We start from the raw sequence: 24,650 nt of genomic DNA on the forward strand, positions 1-24,650 counted from the left end.
ATTCTGGGATGTATTCGCAGGAGTGTTGTAAGCAAGACACAAGAAGTAATTCTTCCGCTCTACTCTGTGCTGATTAGGCCTCAACTGGAGTATTGTGTCCAGTTCTGGGTGCCACATTTCAGGAAAGATGTGGAGAAATTGGAGGAAGTCCAGAGAAGAGCAACAAAAATGATTAAAGGTCTAGAAAACATGACCTATGAGGCAAGATTGAAAATTTTGGGTTTGTTTAGTCTGGAAAAGAGAGGACTGAGAGAGGACAAGATAACAGTTTTCAAGTACATAAAAGGTTGTTACAAGGAGGAGGGAGAAAAATTATTCTCCTTAACCTCTGAGGATAGGACAAGAAGCAATGGGCTTAAATTGCAGCAAGGGAGGTTTAGGTTGGACATTAGGAAAAACTTCCTAACTGTCAGGATGGTTAAGCACGGGAATAAATTGCTTAAGGAAGTTATGGAATCTCCCTTACTGGAGATTTTTAAGAGCAGATTTGACAAACACCTGTCAGGGACAGTCTAGATCAATGGTTCTCAAAGCCGGTCTGCCACTTGTTCAAGGAAAACTCCTGGTGGACCGGGCCGGTTTGTTTACCTGCCGCATCCGCAGGTTCAGCTGATCGCAGCTCCCACTGGCCGCAGTTCGCCGCTCCAGGCCAATGGGGGCTGCGGGAAGGGCGGCCAGCACATCCCTCGGCCCTCGCTGCGTCCCACAGCCTCCGTTGGCCTGGAGCGGCGAACCGGGCCAGTGGGAGCTGTGATCAGTCGAACCTGCGGACGTGGCAGGTAAACAAACCGGCCCGGCCCGCCAGGGGCTTTCCCTACACAAGCGGCGGACCGGCTTTGAGAACTACTGGTCTAGATAATACTTAGTCCTGCCATGAGTGCAGGGGACTGGACTAGATGACCTCTCGAGGTCCCTTCCAGTCCTGTGATTTTGTGATTCTATGTATAATAAATTATAATATATTACACATGTAGCTGAATGGTTTTTTATCTGTACTGCTATATAATATATAGCTATCACTGCTGCTTGGTTGGACTTCCTGGTTTTGAGGTGTGTGTGTGTGTGTAATAACTCTTCCAAAGAGAACAGAACTCGTCATTCTTCGGTTTGTATTCCAAAAACTCTTTCGGGAAGGGTAGAAAATGTTAGGAGGGGTCTATAAAGGAAGCACCTTTAATGAATTTTTGCTAAATTTACACCCAAGGCACCTATCAATCCCATGTGCTCAAAACATACACATTTTTGCAGTGCTTGTCTGAATGCTTTGCAACCTAAATACCTCAACCTGCAAGGTGCTGAGACAATCCTGCAAGGGGAAGAGCACCTTCAACGCCCACTAAAGCCAAAGGGAAATGAGCAGGTTCAGCATTGCAAAGAGCCTTACAGGATCTAGCCCCACATGCTTACTACATTACTAAAGCCCAGCCACTTCTGGGGTGGATGATGGCAGTCAACCACTGCACAATAAACCACACAAAACAGCGGGGAAAGGGCCAATTTTGCTCCAGGTCAATTTGGCAAACCATGGCTCTTACAAAGAAACTGTCGTAAGATTTTTTGAAGGTCCAAACCTATCAGGCAAAACCTAAGATTTCCCATCTAGGGAGCCAAGCTATTGCATTTATAAGCTAGTACACATATAGATAGTCTGTAACTACTCAGAATTAAGTGGAAACCTCTTCTTCCACCTATCATTTGTTTGTAGCTATTATTTCCTTTGTACAAAATATTTGTTGAACAAAGCTTTCTCTGATTTGCCATTGGAGAGTATTTTAATTGGAATGTTACTGTTGAATCTCTTTAATGTTTAGCTAGGGGGTGGGGAAGAGAACTTGAAAACCCCAGTTTGGTTTAGGTTTGTGCTTGTGGAAGAAAAATGCTTTAAGTCCAGGAATATCTAAGTATATCTATATATGTAAGGAAGTAATTTTCAGATTTCTATAGCGCTGTTTAAATTAAAATAGTATAGTCAAATTAAAATAAATTTGTGCCTCATTTATATGCATTCTGAAAACATTTAATCTGATGAGCTGATGTATATCTGAACTATAAGGAAAACAGAAGCTGGCAAAAGGATCTTCATTGGCAGAGCTTTTAAATGAAGCACAGTTGATATTTATCAGCAGAACAACACAGTTCTTGAATTTCAATTCAACTCTCCGTATGATAAAGATGAAGTGAAAAGTTTAGATGAGACTGAAGTGAAGTTAAATCTAGAAATTAAATCTTGAAGGAGTATAGAACAGTGAGAAGGTGTTTACAGAGGACAACTGCTGTAACAAGCCACAATTCTCTTCTGCCAATATTGATATAGAATTTGATAGAAGAAAATAAGACTTCGGGGAGTTATTACTGGCAGATATTTAGGCCTTTCTGGCCTGAGCAATTAAGAGATCTCGACTACATTATTTGTCTTGAAAATGCTCTTGTTTTGATACTAGCCAGTATTTCTGGATGATTGTCACCTGTCCGGCTATAAAACTATTATATTGCAGCTTAATTGTCTTCATTGAACGAGACAATAATATGGTTCTAATCTGAGAAATGACTATATAAAAATGGCACCTTCTTACTGAACACGTTTGTCCCCGAACGTGTAGTCAGAGTCAGACCTGCTAACTTGACTGACTATGAGTCGAATCTAAAATCCACTGAAGCCAATGCAATAGCTTCAGACCCCAATTAGCCTCCCACAGCCAAGACAGCTGTAGGGAAAAGGAGCTGGATTCAGTTCCAGTTAGTGACTCTTCAGCCGAATTGTTAACTAAATTCCAACTGCAGGAACAAAGTCCGCTCTTCCTTGCACACATGAAATCCCACTGAGAGCAGAATTAGGCCTTGCAGCCCTTTTGTTCCTGGTGATAATGAGTGAGCCAGAACAGACCCTGCCTGACTTTTGGCTCCAAGGCTCAGTTTGAAAGGTAGGCCGTTAAAAAAGATCTTTCTTTCTCTGTGTCGAAAAAAACAGAAACAGTGTAGAAATCATTGAGAGACGATATCTATAGAACCAAACAGTGCTACTCTTACAGAGACAAGGTGGGGGACTATCAAACTTCCAGAGCCCTGTCCAAGTTCAAAAACTTGTCTCTCATCAACAGAAATTGGTCCAGTAAAAGATCTCTCACCCACCTTGTTTCTCCAATATCCTGGGACCAACATGGCAGCAACAACATTGCAAACTACTTCTCTGAAGTCACTGCTCAAGATGGAATTGAACTCTAGTAACAAAAAGGTCTGAAAATAAATTAGTCTATAATATGTAGACTGGTAAACTGCCCCTAAACTGTCTGAATGAAACTCCCTGGCTTTACGTAACCCCTAGGAGGGGAGTGTCGATGAGCAAATATTATTATTCTCAGATGTATGTTTAATAAAGACTGTGGCCTGGAACTTCACCTGGGGTAAGTCAGCGTTGCTCCATTGAAGTTGATTTCCCGTGGCAGAGTATCTGGCCAATTTTTTTCTGTTCAGTGTCCTCCCCTCTGCATTCACCAACATAATGCTCAGCCTAATGTCCAGTGAGAGAATTTGGTGCTTTTACTCTGTTATGAAGAAATTAAGGCAGGGATCAGAGGAACAGAGAGATAAAGCGACGTCCTCTTGTCTCTTCCCCTCTCTGTCTTTCCTCCCCAGCTTCTGGCTTCTAAATTCATATAAACCTAGTGATGGGTGAATCCCGGAAGGTTTGGAGGCTTGGGTCAGTTAGGGTGACCAGATAGAAAATGAAAAATCAGGACGGGGGTGAGGGGTAATAGGAGCCTATATAAGAAAAATACCCCAAAATTGGGACTTTCCCTTTAAAACTGGGACATCTGGTCACCCTAGTGTCAGTTAGGAGAAGCATGTTAGAGTCTTGGGACCTGCTATATCTTCTTTGGTAGCAGTGAGGTGTCCAGAGGAGTCAAGCTGCTCTCTCCTCCCCTTTGCCAGCAGCAAGGACTCCAGAGGAGCGTGTCTTCTCCATCACAGGCGTATCTGTGGGCTATGCTGCTCCTCCCCCTCAGAGGCAAGGGAGGTAGGCTGGAGAACCTCCTGGTAGAGGCAGCCGTCTTGGTGTTAGGGCTCTAGCCGCCTACTCCGCTCCATCGCTATGGGCTCTTAAATGTGGCGCTGCTCTTGGGCTCCCTCTTGAACGGCACCCCAGTGTGCAAGCGGCAGATATATTCAGGATGCCTCCCTCCTTCCCCTGGGACCCATAATCTTCATTAGGGTGAAAGGATTTGCATGCTCTTCTCTCCAATGTTTCAGGGTCTAAATTTACACCCAATCCTCACTAAAATGCAGTGAGGCGTAACATTCCTCATTGCACAAACTCACCTGTGAGCTGCCCGAGGCTTTGGACCCTAATGGAGCATAAGGTTTGCCTTTCCAGGTCAGGCCATCTAGCCTGGTAACCTGGATCTGGTATGATCTAATACCTGATACTTCAATAGTGCACCTAGCCATTTGAACGATGCTGTACATGGAAGGAACCATTATTAGCATAATCAGTCGCCTGTGATGTGAGTCCAATTATAAACGTACTGTTCTATTAATGAAGGATTTACTCATGCCTCAGAGATCTCATTAAATGTTGAATGAGATTCCAGTTTCTTATCAAAGTTTAAAGGACAACAACAACAGTAGTGTGTCTTGAAGAGTCACACACGGTGAATGTTTCATTGCTCAGTCTGGTTTTACAGGAAGGTAAAATCAGGCAGAATGATTTGTTCTAGTCAGGAAACTGGAAGGAAAATGCCCAGGCAAAGAGCAGCGTTCCTGTCATTGAATATCAGCATTGTATTTTTCAATCAGACTAGACTAAAATGCAATAGTGGCTTTGCCTGATTTCATTAATCTTTTGGGAGGTATTGAACTGAAGGTAGAATGACATGGAAAATTTTTTTTGTCAAAAACATACAAACAAACAAACAAACAAAAAAACAGCAAACTCTGAACATTTTCAAACAAAGCCCAAAAAACGTAGTTTTGGGCCAAATACTGAACATTTTAGGGTTATGGCCAAAAAATTCAGTGGTCAGGTATTTATATTTTCAATAGGGCTATCAAGCAATGAAAAAATTAACCACACGATTAATCGCACTGTTAAACAATAATAGAATGCCATTTATTTAAATATTTTTGGATGTTTTCTACATTTTCAAATATATTGATTTCAATTACAATACAGAATACAAAGTGTAGAGTGCTCACTTTATATTTATTTTTAATTACAAGTATTTGCACTGTAAAAAATAAAAGAAATAGTATTTTTTAATTCACTTAATACAAGTACTGTAGTGCAATCTCTTTATCACGAAAGTTGAACTTACAAATGTAGAATTATGTACAAAAAACTGCATTCAAAAATAAAAATGTGAAATTTTAGACCCTGCAAGTCCACTCAGTCCTGCTTCCTGTTCAGGCAATTGTTCAGACAAACAAGTTTGTTTACATTTACAGGAGATAATGTTGCCCACTTCTTGTTTGCAATGTCACCTGAAAGTGAGAACAGGCATTCTTATGGCACTGTTGTAGCGGACGTCCCAAATTATTTACATGCTAGATGCGCTAAAGATTCATACGTCCCTTCATGCTTCAATGACCATTCCATGTTGATGACAGGTTCTGCTTGATAACAATCCAAAGCAGTGCGGACAGACACATGTTCATTTTCATTATCTGAGTCAGCTGCCACCAGCAGAAGGTCGGTTTTCTTTTTTGGTGGTTCGGGTTCTGTAGTTTACGCATCAGAGTGTTGCTCTTTTAAGACTTCTAAAAGCATACTCCACACCTCGATTCAGATTCTTAAATCTCACATTTGTACCTTCTTTGCATTTTGTCAAATCTGCAGTGAAAGTGTTCTTAAAATGAACAACATGTGCTGGGACATCACCAGAGACTGCTATAACATGAAATATATGGCAGAAGGCAGGTAAAACAGAGCAGGAGACATACAATTCTCCCCCAAGGAGTTCAGTCACAAATTTAATTAACGCATTATTTTTTTTAACGAGCATCGTCAGCATGGAAGCATGTCCTCGGGAATGGTGGCTGAAGCATGAAGGGGCATATGAATGTTTAGCATATCTGGCACATAAATACCTTGTTATGCCAGCTACAAAAGTGCCATGCAAATGCCTGTTCTCACTTTCTGGTGACATTGTAAGTAAGAAGCAGGCAGCATTATGTCCCATAAATATAAACAACCTTGTTTGTCTTAGCAATTGGCTGAACAAGAAACAGGACTGAGTGGACTTGTAGGCTATGAAGTTTTACATTGTTTTGTTTTTGAGTGCAGTTACGTAACAACAAAAAAATCTACATTTGTAAATTGCACTTTCACCACAAAGAGATTGCACTATAGTACTTGTATGAGGTGAATTGAAAAGTACAGTTTGCTTTCAGTTACAACACAGAATAGAATATATATGAAAATGTAGAAAAACATCCAAAATATTTAATAAATGTCAATTGGTATTCTATTGTTTAACAGTGTGATTAAAACTGCGATTAATCTGGATTAATTTTTTAAATCATGATTAATTTTTGGGGGTTAATCGCTTGAGTTAACTGCGATTAATCGACAGCCCTAATTTTCGATGAAAGTCAAAATATTTTGTGGAACTCAGACACCTGTTGCAAAAAACTTTGTTGAGTCAACCCCCCGTTTTTCCATCCAAAGCCAGTTTTGACAGAACATTTTTGACTAACCCTATTTGGGGGAAAGCGATGACATGGCCCAGGGCTGGGATTTAGGAGGTCAGAGTTCTATCCCAGCTGTGCCATAGACTTCCTCGGTGACCAAGGCAAGATTCTGCCACCATGAGTTGGCTCTACTTCATGAGCAGTCCCGCTAATGTCAGGAGGGTCACCTGTGGACTAAGATGTTACTCGGTGTCAGGGTATCAGAAACCTTTCTAGGCTTCTAATTCTGTTGGTAATATAGGAACAATGCTTCCCCTCCTTACAGTCATGTTGTGCTGCTTGATAAGTTAAAGTGCAAGGAGATCCTTTCAGGCCAGCCATCCTCAGACTGAGCCTCTGGGTAGATAAAAATAAGGTAAATAAGTACCTTTGGTGACTCTGCTGCTGCTGCTAATTAACTGCTTTGAGTCTGCTGAATGTAACTCCTTCATGAGGCAAGAGGCATCTTCAGTGAAGCAGCCATGACTTTTTTTGAGTTAATGGGGGGCTCTGACATGAGTGCGGGAGATGAAAGATGAGGAGGAGAGGGGCGATTTGCGTTAGAGATAGGGCCACTAGGGACTGGGTTGAGGAGAGGATGGCCTGGGTTATACTAGACATGTTGGGTGAGAGGTGGAAGGGAAAGGGGTGCACAGTGGAGCATTCAAGAACTTGTGTTTGGTGACCCACCTGAATACTGTCATACCCTCGTTGCTGTTTGTCTGCGGGCAACATTAGCAGAAACAATGACAATCGATTTCTTTATTAAATCCATGACTCGACAAACATGAATTAAACATTTAGGTTGCCACTCCCTCCAGTTTGTGGACACATCAGAAAGGAACGTGCTCATTAATAGCACCAATTAGCATAGCAGGCACTTAATGCCATGCATTACTCTGACATCCAAAAGCTCTCCTTACTCATTCTATTTGACTGGAGGGGGAGGAGAGGGACACTGCGTAGGATTATGTTTAGCAGCATTCAATTAAATGTGCAGGGCCAAATTGGCAAAATCACTCTCTAAAATTGACCTTGTTATTTTGCAGGTGTCCTTATTTACAGGCTCAAAAACCCTGCATAAGCTTGAACAAATAGAGGGTTCTAAGGGGGCCAGAATTTCACAGGGGAAAAATGTGTACAGATTTGTGCAACTAACTTGTATGTACAGTTACGATGAGTGTGCATCCTAAGAGCGTGATTGTGCACTCGAATCCCATTATGATTGCACTTGAAAATTGCAATTATACACCAAACACTTTAAAGGAATATTTCCCCTAGTTCCTGTGTGTGTGTGTGTGTGTGTGTGTGTGTGTGTGTGTGTATATAACAGAGGGATTGCTGAGGCAATATTATGTATAAACCTAACATTCCCCTTCTTTCTGCACCTCAGCTTAACTCTGTTTCAGCACAGTCCAGAGTTCTGTCTTTTCAGACAGCATGACAGTTAAACCTCAGGTCTCTTGTATTTGTACCCTGATATGTAGGTGTTAATAGTAGATTCCGGCCAACTTCAAAGCTAGTGCTCTACACTTTCTTAGGCCTGGTCTACACTGCAGAGTGAGGTCGATGCGAGGCAGCTTACGTCGCACTAACTCTGTAAGCGTCTACACTAAAACGTCACTCCCACAGATGTAACTTGCTCACTACGCCGGCTTAATAACTCCACCTCCAATACAGGCGTAGTGCTTAGGTCGACACAGTGTCAGTCTAGAAACAGTGTTGCTTCCATTGACTGTTGCTGACTTTCAGAAGCCGCCCCACACTGCCAGTGAAATCAGTGCAAGCGCTCCTGATGAGGACACACAGAAGGAGTGCACAGCAGACCCGCAAAAGCGATTTAATTACTGCGTTGGCTGTACGCCGACATAACTTAGGTCGATATAATTTTGTAGTGTAGACATTAGGAAAACAAATGTTTAATGCACACAGAAAACATTGTAAATAGTATTTTGAATCACTTTTAAACAAGACTGGCCGATTTTTTTTTAATGCCCTCTGAAAATAGCAGGTGGAAATTCAGAAGTCCAACTGTTTGAAATGTGACCTTGCTATTTACTGTTCTGGATTAGATAGTAGTAAAAAAAGGCGGCAGTGAAACCAATGAGGGAAACAGTGACACTGTGACAGCGATCAGGCTTAGGCATTGGTATATCTTCTTGTGGCTGGATACCAAGGAAGAAACTTCATGTGATGCAAACCAGTGGCAAGCAACAGAACTTTTTCTTTGGAAAATGACCTTTCCAAATAAAATATTATCCTTATTATGTGTGGTGCTAAAGTCTACAGGCCCCATTGTGCTAGGCCCTGTACAAACTTATAGTAAGAGACAGTCACTGCCTAAAGATCTGACAGTGTAAATAGGCAAGACAGAACAAAGGTGGGAGGAAAAGAAAGATTTGCCCTATTTTTACAGAGGGAGAACAGAGTCCCTTTGGGTATGTCTACACTGCAATAGAACACCTGCAGCTGGGCCATGGCAGTTCACTCGGGTTCACATGGCTCAGGCCTTGGGACCCTGTAAAGGAAGAGGGTCCCAGAACCTGGGCTCCAGTCTGAACATCTACACTGCAATTTTATAGCCCGGCAGCCCAAGCCGAGTCCACTGACATGGGCCGGTCATAGGTGGTTTAGTGAAGTGTAGACACACCCAGATGTTAAGTGTCTTCCCCCACAATAAATCTGTGTCTGAGATGGGCATAGAACATATACTGTGGGCTTAAGATGTGATAGAAATAGTTACATTAGAGAGCGTGTCCAGAGGAGAGCAACAAAAATGATAAGAGGTTTAGAAAACATGATCTATGAGGAAAGATAAAAAGAATTGTGTCTGTTTCATCAACAGAAGAGAAGGCTCAGAGGGAACCTGTTAAGTCTTTAGACATGTGAAGAGGACAGTGTTCAATTGTTCTCCATATCCACTGAGGGTAGGACAAGAAGTAATTGGCTTACTTTGCAACAAGGGAGATTTTTGTTGGATATTAGGAAAAACTTGTTAAAACCAAGAATAGTGAAGTACTAGAATAGGCTCCAACGGAGGCTTTGGAATCCCCCTCATTGGAGATTTTTAAGAACAGGTTAGACAAACACCTGTCAGGGATGGTTTAGATATACTTAATCCTGCCTCAGTTCAGGGGGCTGGACTAGATGACCTCTTATGGTCATGTCCAGCCCTATGTGTCTATGATTCTACGATTAAAATATCATTGATTAGTTCAGTGGTTCCCAAACTTGTTCCGCTGCTTGTGCAGGGAAAGCCCCTGGTGGGCCGGGCCAGTTTGTGTACCTGCCGCGCCCGCAGGTTCGGCCGATCGTGGCTCCCAGTGGCCGTGGTTCGCTGCTCCAGGCCAATGGGGGCTGCGGGAAGCGGTGCGGGCTGAGGGACATACTGGCCGCCGCTTCCAGCAGCTCCCATTGGCCTGGAGCAGAGAACCGCGGCCACTGGGAGCCGTGATCGGTCGAACCTGCGGACGCGGCAGATAGACAAACTGGCCCGGCCCGCTAGGGGCTTTCCCTGCACAAGCGGCGGAACAAATTTGGGATCCACTGGATTAGTTCATCACAAACTTTGTTGTGTTGTTAGTAGAGATGGTCCCAGACCAACTTCTCAGGTTCAAACAATCACAGACATGGTGGAAGCCTGTTCTGAATTGCTCAACTCTGGCCTGTTTCCAGTAGTTATTTTGTAGGGGCAACTGTGCTCGAAAGAAAATTCAAGACTGACCAAAACACACTAAACCAGAAATACAACAATATTGCAAATTATGCAAAGTCTAAATGGGGACATTTCCCCAGTTACCTTGACATGATAAGCATTTATATGTTATAGCAACTTACATACGTTAACTTCATTCCATAGTAATTATGGATTTCCCATTGTCACCTGGAGACACTCACTGGTTGCTTTTAAGCTTGCTGTATAAGGGAATTGGAGTCCTGCAAAAACCCAACTATTGCCACATAACAATAGCGTACTGAACAACGGTTCTTTATTGCAGCTGCCTGAAGTTGAAGCCTACAGGTGTCAGTGTTAGCTGAGCAAAGGAAGCTGCAGCCTGTGTGTAGAACTCAGTGACTGGGGAATCAAGAGTTTGGTTTCTATTATTATTAATAGGATATTCTCCCTAGGTTTCCATATAGCAACCGTCACAATTAATCCCATTCTGCGTAGTGTGCAGCCATGCCACCTGATGGCATGATGCTACCAGCACTGTAGGATGTACAAGCAACCTACAAGATCAAGCCTGGTCAGGAGTTAGATGGAAGAGCATCAAGGAAAATCTAGGTACAGCAGGAGGTGTTGTTACTGACTAAAAAGTGAGTACAGTTCCCTGTGTCTGGTTTGAAGCAATGCCACAGCTGTGCTAGTGGGCACTTGGCTGCTGGAAGGATTCTTTCTTGGAGGAGCTGTAAAGCATAAGCCCTGATAAGTTCTGAATTTAAGTGCTTGATTTGTATAAGGTGAAGCCTGATGTTTGCCTACCTAAGCTAGCACCTGCAAATCAAATGTTTGTGTATGCAAATAGGTTTCATAATCCACTTGCTATGCTACACATCCCCAATTTTCATGCACCATTATAGCTCTCGTATGTGCCAATGCAAAAAAAAAAAAGTGCCTTGGAACTCACTAATATCCCTTTGCACATTTGGCAAGAGTTGGGGAGTTAACAGCATCCCAGAAATTTTGAAAGCATGAGCCATATTTTGCAAGGTATGAACTAATTTTAAAGCAATGGATTCTAATTTCCTTTTTATCTTATTTTCCCCTTAGTGCAGATGGGGACTTTGCAGTCACCCACCTGACCAAAGCCCACCTTTTTTATGATGGAAGAATCAAGTGGATGCCCCCTGCTATCTACAAAAGCTCCTGTAGCATTGATGTCACCTTCTTCCCCTTTGACCAGCAAAACTGCACCATGAAGTTTGGCTCCTGGACCTATGACAAAGCCAAGATAGACTTAGTGAGCATGCACAGCCATGTGGACCAATTGGACTACTGGGAGAGTGGAGAATGGGTCATCATTGATGCCGTGGGAAATTACAATATCAAGAAATATGAGTGCTGTGCAGAGATCTACCCTGATATCACCTACTTCTTTATTATCAGGAGGCTGCCCTTGTTCTACACAATTAATCTGATCATCCCCTGCCTCCTTATCTCCTTCTTGACTGTCTTAGTCTTCTACCTGCCTTCGGAGTGTGGTGAGAAGATCACCCTTTGTATCTCAGTGCTGCTATCACTGACCGTGTTCCTGCTGCTCATTACGGAGATCATCCCTTCCACCTCCTTGGTCATCCCCTTGATTGGAGAGTATCTGCTTTTCACCATGATATTTGTCACCTTGTCCATCATCATCACTGTCTTTGTGCTCAACGTGCACCACCGCTCCCCCCGGACCCACACCATGCCCGACTGGGTGAAGCGGATCTTTCTCGATGTTGTCCCACGCCTCCTCTTCATGCAACGGCCCTCGGTGGTGAAGGACAATTGCAAGAAGCTGATTGAGTCCATGCACAAAATAGCCTCCTCTCCACAGCTTTGGTCCGAGACCGAAGTGGAGCCTAAGTTTACTACCTCCTCTTCAAACAGCCCTCAGAGCAAAGAACCATCACCCACCTCTTCCTTCTGTGCCCATCTTGAGGAGCAAGTCAAACCCCAGACCGTCGGCAAGTCACCTTCTCTCCAGTACTCTGTGCTACACCAAGAGCCAGCACAGGCTAGCTGCTCCTCCCTGCAGCCCCCCTGCCATCCGCTGAGTGACAACCAGTCCACGTCCATCTCCAAGAGCAGATCATTAAGTGTCCAGCAGATGTACAGCCCAAATAAAGTAGAGGATGGGAACATCCGCTGCAGATCCAGGAGCATCCAGTACTGCTACCTGCAAGAGGAGTCCTCCCAGACCAACGGCCAGACCAGTGGCTCTCCGGCAGCTCAGCGGTACCGTCTAAACGAAAAGCAGCCCCAAAGCAAAGCCTCCCAGTGTAAATGCAAGTGTAAAAAGAATGTGGCAACCAGCTCTTCGGAGCAAGGAACCAAAACTCTCAGCACCAAAGAGCCACACGTTTTGCTGATGTCCCCTGCATTGAAGCTGGCAGTGGAGGGGGTCCATTACATTGCAGACCACTTGAGAGCCGAGGATGCGGATTTCTCAGTAAGTACAATTGGCTGCCTGTCACCCATTGTGATTGTCAAACAAAACAAGTCATGTAACTAGGACTGGCTGAAAAGCAGGTCAAACAATCCCTTCCACTCCTTTGTAATGTCCACATTTTTATGGAAAACTTTTCAAATTTTGAAGCATCTCAATCAGCTTGAGTTATACCCTTGGCTAGGATCCAGTCAATGAGCATTGAGGGCCTGCAGTGTCTTGCAGGGTTGGGGCTCAGGTTAGCAGTGCTTCCCTGTTGCTGCTGCCTATTTCATGATCTACCCATGTAGCTTATTGTTGAGAACCACATCTGTCATTCCTCTTTTAACCTTGGCAGCCACTACGTAGCTTTCAACAGATTGGCTTTGTTTAGGAATGCACTGTGCTATTCCTCTGGCACTGGGTCTTGTTAAAATAGCCATTGTTTCTAAGCTTAGCATACTGCAGCTCAGAATTGTAGCTTCACTTGCCTATAAATAAGAGATCTGGACACCATTTTATAACGAGACAGCAAAGAACCAGAATACTTAGTGAAAGCAAATCATACCGGATAGAACTCAGCTGAGCTCTACACACCTGACCTATGGTCCTGCAAGTTGTTAAACACCTCCCATGAGCGGATGAGCACCGTAAGTGGAGGTTTGATAGGAGAGTTATAAAATCATGACTAGTGGAGAAAGTGAAAGTGTTATTTACCCCCTCACATAACACAAGTTCTAGGACAGGGTTTCTCAAACAGGGGTCGCCGCTTGTGTAGGGAAAGCCCCTGGTGGGCCGGGCCGGTTTGTTTACCTGCCCTGTCCGCTGGTCCGGCCGATCGCGGCTCCCACTGACTGCGGATCGCTGCTCTGGGCCAATGGGAGCTGCTGGAAGTGGCGGCCAGTAAGTCCCTCGGCCCGCGTAGCTTCCAGCAGCTCCCATTGGCCCGGAGCAGCGATCCGCGGCCAGTGGGAGCTGCGATTGGCTGGACCTGCGGACGGGGCAGGTAAACACACCGGCCTGGCCCGCCATGCGCTTTCCCTACCCAAGCGGCGACTCCTGTTTGAGAAACCCTGATCTAGGAGGTCACCTGATTAAATAAATAGGTGGCAGTTTAAGAACATACATAAGATAGTACTTCTTCATACAAAACACAGTCACTTATGGAATTCATTGCCAGAGGATGTTGTAAGGGTCAAAAGTATAACTGGATTGAGAAGAGAATTAGATAAGTTCACGGAGGATAGGTCCATCAATGACTATTAGCCAAGATGGTCAGGGACGCAACCCCATGCTCTGGTGTCCCTAAACCTCAGAGTGCCAGAAACTGGGACGGAACAACAGGGGATGGATCACTTGAAATGGACCTGTTCTGTTCATGCCCTCTGAAACATCTGGCACCGGCCACTGTCAGAAGGCAAACTACTGGGTTAGATGGACCATTGTTCTGAACCGCTATGGCCGTATGTTCAGATGTAAATCCCATTAACTTCAGTGGGAGCTGAAGGTGCTCAGCACGTCACAGGAACAGGCCCCAACTGTTGCAGAACATAATAACCCATCCCTAAAGCTATGATCTGGGAAGGGAAAGCTTATACCACTGCAAGCATCAGCTAAAAAGCAAAAAGGAGAACCCAAAGCCAGTTTCTGCTGCTCATTTGTTGGGAACTTGATCACATTTTACTTTACAGATAAGCCTCTGGACCATCCCTCTTCTCTTCTGGACCACAGTTGTGTCACAATGAGTTAAAACGTTATGAGTCAAATCCTGCTTTTATGTATTCCAATGTGAATCAGAAGTATTTCCACTGACATCAAATAGAATTTACCCCATATATTTCCCATGATTGAATAAAAGAGACATCATTTCCCCACCCTTTACCAAAACAATGGTACCTTCCATTTCATGTTAATCTCTTTATAAGCTTGTCCATATAAATATAGTATTGAATAAATGATTATATTGGATTCTTTGTAATCCATCCTTTTCATTTGCATTATAGACAGTGTGTGATGAAAAGCACTAGTGCGTGCCTTCTCCTCTGATGCCATGTGACACTTTCCCCTTGTGAAATGGTCCGATATCTTCAGGGGAGAGCTGCCCTCATCATGACTGTCAATGTACTAGAGAAAAGAACAGCTTTGTCTTCTGTAACTGAACATTCCACCACACCAGTCTAATGGGTTAGTGGTTAGAAAATATCCAGCGTGAGAACTCAAACAAATTGGAAAACTACGACCCTAGGGATCACTGATTCTAGAGCTTTCCCTGGGAATAGGTGCCAAATCTACTATGTTAAGTTGCTTTATTTTTTTCTCTATTCCCTGCTACATAAATGAGCGTGTTTCACCGGAGTTTAGCCCCATAGCGACTCTTGCAATTCCCTCAGAAAATAGAAGAGAAAGGACTAGTGGAGAAAACCTGTACCCCAGTGTTTTTTGCAGGGTGGAGCAGCTGGGCTATCACCACTGACTTTCTGCACTTCCCCCAATAGATGTTGTGGTTTGCTCTTGTTCTGAATCCAGAAAGGAAATAGCAGAAAGAGATATTACAAATGTGAACTGAAGATTAATTCTTAGGAACAGAGCTGACGAGAAAATGAGGATTCTATCGGAGCTGCCAATATTTCAACGTTTACTTTCATCCTGACTTGGGATGAAAAATCAAAAGCATTGAAATTTGTCATGAAATGACCATTTCCAAAACATTGCACCAGCTGCCCCAAGCCTATCTACAACTTCAGAGACAGTGCACCTATGCTTGAGTATTTGTAGAGACCTACACAGGCATTGCAATGGAGAAAGAGTTTCTCTTGAAGCTCCCGACTGTTATTTGTTTAGTATCATTACCACCAGGGACATATTTCTAAATTAAAAGTAAATAGTTCATTTAATTAAGTGTTGGAATCCAAAGAAGAATGGGAAAGCAGGAAGCAGCAGTCTGTTACAAAACGTGTCTGCATGCAAATCTAGGCACATAGTCACACTTAGGGAAATGACTGAAAATTGAATACCTCCAGTATATAATAGAAATGCCGTCAGATTTCTTACAGACTGTGATGAGCAAGACAAGCTGGTATGTCAAACCTGAGCTAGAATGACCAGGTTGCCTTTTCATTACCACCTATGCATTAACAGCATGGTCTGGAAACACAGACACTCATGTTATCACAGTGATATCCATTTATGCTTGAGAAATACACAATTTCCTCTGAACAAATGAAGGTTTTACCAGTAATTAGTATCCCAAAATGGTGCGCTGCTGGTAGCCTGCATTTACTTGCTCTTTGCCTACTATTTAGGGTACTTGTTTCAGGAACAAATGTTTGAAGTGTCTTGGAAGGTAGCATTATATTGTGACAGGAAAATCATCCTCTGCATTATAGTAAAACAAAAACGGTCAGACAAAGAACCTTCATGTTCAAACCACTAGATTTTTCCATTGGCTGAAGATTCTAATACTGTTCCTCTTCTTTGGAAATGATAGGTTGGTTTGTGCAACATGGAATAGTTAATGGTCCAGTCCATTTAAATATTCAGAACCCCCCAACCCAAATACATGTATACGATTGCTTTAAAGAGCATAAAGGGTAGGGAGGTGAATTTTCAGTTGGAAATGAGTGAATAATTTGTAACCAAAACTGTATTCAACACATTTTGCACCATCTTCTGTTCATGAAGGCCATGATCCACCAAGGTAATTAAACTTATCATGACTAACTTTACACATGAGTATTCCCACTGAAGTCAATAGGAACACTCACATGCTTTTAATCGGGTGCCTAGCTGAATCAGGGCTACATTGTCTGCAGAAACCCTTCTTTTTCTCAAAATGTATTCACATGTAGAATCCTTTGCCCATTAAAGTCTCCAGTAGTTCTTGCCCTACAGGTTTTTTATGGCTCTCCATGATAAGGATTCAATACACTAAATTTGAGCTGTTCTGAGTGACTTGTACGTCCCAGGGCATTGTTTGTGTTCTCCCTTCCTAACTGGGTGATCCTGACTCTTAGAATCCGCGTTCCTGCACAAATACTCCCACTTCTGCATTGGATATTTGCTTCCTGCGTATGTTGTGCAATATTTGCTTAAAAGTCACTATTTTGGCACCATTGCCAGGCAACTCATTTCTAGGTTAATGGTGGAAAGCAAATTCAAGGGAGGTGTGATATGAAGTGATTTAAAAATAAAATTGGAATGATTATTTGGTGCGGAAGAGGGTTGCAGAATTTCCCCCCAGCTTTATTTCTAACAGTGTATTGCAGACACTCTTGGGACTGCTCTAACTTATGCCACAGTCAATGGCCCATCTGCCAGCTAGAGATCCCTGTAGCACATCAACATTCCAGCCATCCCTCCTCCCCACACCAATCCCATATGCCAGGGGATGAATGGAGCTGGGATAGGAACTGGCTAGGTAGGTTCACCTGCGAACTCCCTCTTACCTGGAGGGAGTCTTAGATGGGAGATCTGGCTACTTTATATCCCCTTATCCTTTCCCTCAAACAACCTTGTGTGAGCCTCTTAAATCTAGGTAAAATCCAGATCAGTGGTTCTGTGCCAGGTATTGACATCTGTAAGCAAGTTGCGGGTGATGTCTCTATAGATTGCAGTGCATGGGAATTGCTGTATAGAGGGCAATCTGAAGGGGAATGTCAGTCAGAGGGAAAGACTATAGCACGGTTAGAAACATCTAATTTCCCTTTCTTCCTATTCTTTTTTCATGTCCTCTCATCCTCTCTCTCGTGTGCTGTCTGTGGTGCTGAATGCCAATTAACCAACATTTGATGCAAATCCATTTTTGAGAAGAGCTGAGTATTCAGTGAAAATACAATCAAATTTAGAAGCAAATTTCAATTAGACTTCTTACAACCCCCTCATGTTTCCTTTCCTGGAACAATTCAAGCACCTAACATTTTACTAGCACAAATACATTAAGCTCATTTTTACCTTGGATCCTGGAATATTTGCTAAAAGTAATTTTCCAATTGTGCATTGGATGGTGAAGTTCAAAATCTGTGCTTTGTTGGTTACATACCTAAGACACCAAATTGTGAAACTGAAACAATCCCCCAGAACGTATCTAGCTCTCCCACATCGGACAAATGTTAAATATCAAACTATGAGAGTCACAATCCAATTCACAGTCCAACATTGGCTCTCATCAAATGATGAATAAATCAGAGAATCTCATGAGTGGCTCGTGGACAACTGATGAATGGTGGGAAGGAAATGAAATTCATAGTCTAAATTATCCTCTCTGAATTGTCATCCTGATCCCAAACTCAGTGGGAATTTTGCCCTGGCTTCCAATAGTTGCAGGATCAAGACTTATTCACTCAATTTTGTATTTGAAAGTGATTCTGAGCATTAAACAGCCATCATACTGCCAGTAAGAGCTCAATTGTGCAAGGTGCTGAGCAGTTTGGCCCCAGTCCAACAAAGCATTTAAGCACGTTTAGCTTAAATCATATGACTACTGCCATTGAAGGGAATAGGACAGCTCCCATACTTAAGAGGTTTTGCTGAATCAGAGCCAGAGCGTTCAATACCTGGCAGGATTGAGCCAAATGGGCCGGTTTAATGGCAGGGATGAGGCCGGGGGTGGGGTGGGGGGCTAGCTACTGCTATGTTGACAACCACTCACCCATTGACGAGTAGGAAGGGTATAATTAGTTGCAACCATTCCTCTGATCAATAATTTGTACCAAATTCAGTTGGGGTGCTTCGCCCCTTTACTGCTGCATCCTTCTCCCTTACATATCACTGGCATGTCATTTTAAACACACCTCCCACCGCAGTGCGTAGAGCACACTAGTCAATCTTGTTCATTTGTCAGCATAGTGTAGGAGGTACTTGTCTGGTGGATGCACAGTAGGAGAGTTATATAGCTTTAGAGGCCCCGTCTCCTCTCAGTAATCATTGCTTCTTGAGGTTACATTCTGTAATCTGCCTCTAGTCAGGTTAGGAGCGTAGCAACGGGTGGGCCTGGGTGGGCCATGACCCATCCACCTAGCCTCCAGGCCCACCCAAATCTGAGAGGGGTTTAGTGCTGCTCCAGCAGCCTGGAGCGTCACTTGGGCACCTGAAATCCAGGACGGAGCTATGCGCCAGTCCTTCAGAAAGCTACGCTCCAGCAGCTCTGTCTTGCCATTTTCTGAGCCGCTCATGCCCATGCCCATGCCCAGCTCGGCAGGTGAAGCCCTGTGGCTGGGGACATCAGGGCGAGGAAGACTGTGTGGTGTCGCAGGGGTAGCTGAACACACACAGTCTGTCATTGCCCGTCCACCCGAAAGTTGGAGCCCACCCAAATTTCCACTCCTAGCTACGCCACTGAGTCAGACGGTCATTAGTCTGGGCTGGGGTTAAAACCGGCCTATATAATGTCTGGATTGGGTTCAGATCGCGCCGCCTCATGAAATGTAAATATTCTGTTTTCTCCCCTTGGAACTGATTTCAGTAGTGAGTACGAGCAAGGATTTTAATTGCCCAATGGAATTTATTCGCAGACTGCTTGATATCAATTTAATCGGACTCCTGGGGAATTAATATATATATAGTCACTGAAATATATCTTAGATTCCATGCACAGTATTTTACTCCTTTTAAGGGATCTGAGATCTAGGAAAGTGTAGGCAGTGGTGATACAAGTTATTTTTGTGTGTTTTGTTGTAGTGGCTGGATCATCAGTAACATGCACTCAACTGTGCACCTCTAGCACTCAGATTTTGACCTGTATTTTGGTTAATTTTAAAGGGGGCCACTCAAAGTTGTTTGAGGGAGATCATCCATCACAAGGAAACAAAAGAGCTCCTCTCAAATGACTCAAGTTGGAGAATTACATGCCATGATCTCATTGCAGAGTTGTACCATCTGATGTCACAAAATATTGGAACTGGGCAAAGAGGACACAAAGTGATTTATGAACATGTTTGTGAATAAATGTGATGAGTTCTATCTGGTGTTAACAATGGGATGAAATTAACCATTGTTTGGAAATATTCCAGTGACCATTTGTGAGAACGTTTATGAATCCCTGAAGTTTCATGAATCTTAGTACAAAGAACAATGTAAGAAATGTGTGTTATTTCGTATTCGCTTCTCATCATTTGTTATTCTCCTATGTAAAAAGCTGGTTGTCCATTCAGATAGCAGAAGTAATACTGGATGATTTGGGCAACAAAAGCAAGTAATAGGAATAGCAAATAATCAAAGATGTGAATAGCTTACGAGTGTGCCATAGGCTGAAATTTGTTTGCAGAAGCCATTCAGTGAACATTTATTAATTACAAACACACCTGAAGATTCGCGATTAGTTTGCAAAGGATTTGTGAGCCAAAACAAGAGCTAAATGCAGGTAACTTATTTTAAATGAATAATTCTACCAACTCTACAAACATCGCAATGTATTCCACACCGAACTTAAACTTTCATTCAGTCTATGACATGTCATGATTTCTCTGCAAACTTCGTGGCTTATGACAAGCTAAAACTCGGTTATGAAACCATGGCTAATGTAGAAAGAAAAGGTGAGAGAGATGATTTAACATAGTGACTCCATTGCGTTCACGGGAGCTGTTTTGTTTGACTGTATGTCAGATCATAACATTGTGTTGGATGGTAACTAGAATGATATTCATGATGCCACTAAATCTGTGAAACCATGATCTTTGCTCAGCTGAAATGACAGATTCGTTGATACTTGAATAGCTTCTTTTACCTTAAACTTGCTTAAGAGCATTTCCAGCAAATTTAGGAATCCCTTAACTTTGAGCAACCTCGTTTAAGGTCTCCTACCAATCACTTTTTGTTTCAATTGTACTAAGAATTGCTGACAGCAACTTGCAAAAGCATTTATTTTAAAACAGTGTCATGTACATAGGATTGTTACTGATTTACCTTGGGTTAAAACCACAGCTATTTTCCCCATAGTTTAGTTCCATGAAGTAGTAAATACAGAAGTTAATCAAAGCAAGATCTCCTGTCCCCTTTACAGGATCATGAAGGTATCTGTTACACCAGTGGTTCTCAAACTCGGGCTGCCGTTTGTTCAGGGAAAGCCCCTGGCGAGCTGGGCCGGTTTGTTTACCTGCCGCGTCCGCAGGTTTGGCCGATCGCAGCTTCCAGTGGCCACGGTTCGCCGCTCCAGGCCAATGGGAGCTGCAGGAAACAGCACAGACTGAGGAACGTATTGGCTGCTGCTTCCCGCAGTCCCCATTGGCCTGGAGCAGTGAACCGCGGCCACTGGGAGCTCCGATCGGCTGAACCTGCGGATGCAGCAGGTAAACAAACCGGCCCGGCCCGGCAGGGGCTTTCCCTGAACAAGCGGCGGCCCTAGTTTGAGAACCACTGTGTTACACCTCTTGCCTGACATGAGGCTCTGACTAGCTGGATAAAGCACTGGTAATCCAAGGGAGGAATTTTCCAAAGCACTCAACTCAGCATTTCAACTCAAAAACCAATGTTAAATGTTTTCCTTTTTGAAAATATATTACTTCTGATGGGGGCTTATGGAAAGGGCTCCCAGAGAGTATTTTAGTATCAAAAATATACTCTGTTCCCCCTTTTAAATAACGCTACAGTATCATTTTAACTCTTCAAAGATTTGGAACAGTGGAGGGGGCGAGGGTTGGGACTTAGGACACTGCTGCATTCCCTTCAGCAGATCACTTAACCTCAATAGGCCTCAGTTCCTATATCCATGAAAGGGGCATATCTACACTTAATGCACTTTGCATTGAGATCGATGGATGAGAAGCAGCGCAGTGTTAATGTCTTATTCACGGTTGAGCCTGTCACCAGCACTACAATTGACAGCAAATAATAAGCCAAATGGCCAAATTTCAGCCCTGAGTCCTGCGATGTGGTGAGACTATCAAACAGCAAGCAGAACATTATAGAAATGTTATGGACACATCCATATAAATCAAGACTTTACGGTCTGTTCAGACCTCTCTTTTGGGGCGGGGGGGATCATGGCTGCAGTATAGTAGACAAGGTTGTGATGTGCATGTGGGTCTTTATTCCAAGAAATGTTCAGCTAGGAACATTAACTCCTCCTCTGCTGTACAGAAATCTATTCGGCCTCCCCAGAGAGAAGATGTTGGGTAAACCCTTCCACAGCAACATGAGAGTGGGGCGAAAGGGAACAGGCATGATCATTTCTCTTACCTGTTGGCTCATTTTCACTTGTGACTCAGCAAAGGCTTCCTGGAGTGGGTTAGGGTGTGTTAACTCCTCAGTGAAGATGTTTAAGCAGGGGGAGAAATACCCCCCCCCCCATTTGAACCTCTGCCTAATTTGAGCCTACAGTTGTGGCCCATGGAAAATGGGTTATTGCATGTGCAAATAAGCCTAATGAGCTATTTGCATATGCAGTGTGTGCACAATTGTTGTAATTACATGTGCAAATTAGGCATATCAGAACTGTCTGAAAATCCATCCCTTGGTCATATTTAATAGAATTAATTCCTGCCATTGTACAAGGTGCTTGAATGGAAAACAGATGCTCTTTCAGGCTAGGTAAAAGAGAGACATTGTCCTTTCACCATAAGAGCCGTAGTAACATCCCTTGCCTCTCTGTGTTCCCAGGTGAAGGAAGACTGGAAGTACGTTGCAATGGTGATCGACAGAATCTTCCTTTGGATGTTCATCATAGTCTGCTTACTGGGCACCGTTGGTCTCTTCCTTCCCCCTTGGCTGGCAGGGATGATCTAAGAATAGCTGTGGAAAGAACAAAGTGCATCCCATTCTATGGATTTTAGTCCACCTGGAAGGAGACAAGACGATAAAGCTGGAGACAGTCTCTATGAATAATTTACTATGTATCTGCGCATGAATTGTTCAGAGCGCACTGGGGACACCTTCCAAGTTTACATTATTTGCCAAGCCATCCTCATCTTCTATATCTATTTTAAGGGGGAAATTATTATTAAAATTTATACATAGCATGATGGCATTCGTTGACATACGCTACAATGTAAGAATGCAGGCGTGGTCCCTAAAGCAGTACTAACTGAAGCATTATTTACAGACCTGCCCCTGGCAAGTTAGGCCCATTAGTCTTGAGGGGTTTCAGTGTGTCCCATGTAGTAGGGTCACGCCGTCAGGATGGAACGGTCCAGGACTGTGTGTCCCTGTAAGAGCCATTTAATAAATAAAGTTTCAAATTTGGATTCCTGGGCAAGAGACTGTCTGTGCGTGTGGGGGGGTCCACCTGGAGTCACAGACCACAAAGGTTCTGCATCAACCCAGCCCCTTCTGAGTCTCTGGAGACGGTTTACTCCGACCAAAGTCCCAGCAGCATCCTTCTCAAAGTGTACGGGCCAAGTGTTGAAGTCTTCACTCATGCAAAACTGCAGGAGTAAGATTTTGGCTTGAGCAAGGACTGCATAAAACCTAAGCAAGGACCTCACGATTTGGCTCAAAGTATGTTTTGATCCATCCACATTCGCCTTTGGCTTGATTTGCTTTTCTGAATGGAAATCTGCTCGACCACAGACTTCGGCTGCTGCCTAAGGCCTATAAGCCGGACTCTGTCTCTGTCAGCAAAGCATGAAATGCTTGGCGCGTGTACAGTAATGCTTTTAGTATTAAATGAGAGAAGGGGATGCAGTCAATACATAGTGGCCAGTTGTTAAACGCAGACACTTGAATAGGATACCTAGATCCCACATTTGGATTGGCATTTAGCCAGCTAACGAAGGCATTATGGACTAAATTCTCAAAAGCCATTCTGGATGCCCCAATTGAGACGTCGGATACCCATAAACATTAGTCACCTCTGACAAGTTTGGCCTGTGTGCAGAAGTAAATGTCCATCTGGACGGAGTCAATGTTATTGAAGGCCTGTGTTATACAGGAGGGTGACTTTCCTCTGTGTATTAAGGTTATCTTTCTACATGCACTTCACTTTAACAACCTTCAAGACTTGAGAAAATCTGACATGATGGTGTCTTGGATGGTTATGGGTGTCACCAGGATGCCTGCAAAGTTTCAAGTTGAAGGTAGTTTAAAAAATATACCTTTATAGTGCATGCTGGCAATATCAGCAGTTTCAAGTCCTAGTGGGTTATCAGCACTTAAATACAGCATTTATTTGAATAGCCGCCATAGAGGTAGGGAGGGAGCATGCATTTTATTGCATCTGGCACAAACATCAACATTTGATAAGGCTCAAAACCCACCATTTTTGAATGTCAATTTCAGCAGAAGCATCTTCTGAAGATGGGTCTATTTACAGAAGTATCAGGCACAGAGACTGGTCAGTGCTATGATCAAACTGTCAGAAGGCCCAGGTCAATCTTCAAAGGCAACATTATCGAGGAGTCATGTTGACTTTCATTGGTGTAAACAGAGGCAATGGCCTCATTTTGACCTGATCGTTTCTACATTTTGATTGCGTAGGAGGATCAGTGAAGACTGGATGGATCAGTAATTTGACAGTGAAGCCAGTTAATGAAGTGGATGAGTTGCCACAGTGGTTACCTTTTCACCACTGGAGACCTGGGGCTTATGTCACATTTGAAATGAATGTTGTGGTCTAACACAAGTCCCCATTTGTCCACATGATCAGATCACTACTGTTGGGAGCCCCACTTCATCAGTGGCGAGATGGGGATGTTATAATTCAGGCTGGGTATCCATTGGCAGAGATTGGTTCTGCACAGTATCTGCCTGAACCTCACCTGGTCCAAGACAGATCTCTAATCCCCTTGCTTTCAATGTACCCCAATACTTTCTATATGAAAGAGGGGGATGGAAGGATGAAGTGGAGGGTGCATCTAGAGGCTACATTCCAATAGTGACTTCTCCACAGGGTTCCCAATATTCCCTAGGACTCTTAGCCAATATTCC

At 43.4% G+C, this 24,650-nt stretch overlaps 1 protein-coding gene across 2 annotated transcripts in view; it reads left to right on the forward strand.

The window, feature by feature from the left end:
• The window catches only part of CHRNA4 (cholinergic receptor nicotinic alpha 4 subunit), a 37,257-nt gene extending 14,288 nt beyond the window's left edge, over nucleotides 1-22,969 (forward strand). For both annotated transcript variants that reach the window (XM_054046489.1, XM_054046490.1), the window contains 2 exons: nucleotides 11,438-12,818; nucleotides 22,386-22,969. In XM_054046489.1, the coding sequence (XP_053902464.1) occupies nucleotides 11,438-12,818; nucleotides 22,386-22,511 (1,507 nt within the window). In that variant the 3' untranslated portion in view covers nucleotides 22,512-22,969. The remainder of the gene's footprint in view (nucleotides 1-11,437; nucleotides 12,819-22,385) is intronic.
• The last annotated feature ends 1,681 nt before the right edge of the window (nucleotides 22,970-24,650 follow it).

The sequence above is a fragment of the Malaclemys terrapin genome, chromosome 12 (assembly GCF_027887155.1).
Source record: "Malaclemys terrapin pileata isolate rMalTer1 chromosome 12, rMalTer1.hap1, whole genome shotgun sequence".
In the NCBI taxonomy this organism is placed as follows: Eukaryota; Metazoa; Chordata; order Testudines; family Emydidae; genus Malaclemys; species Malaclemys terrapin.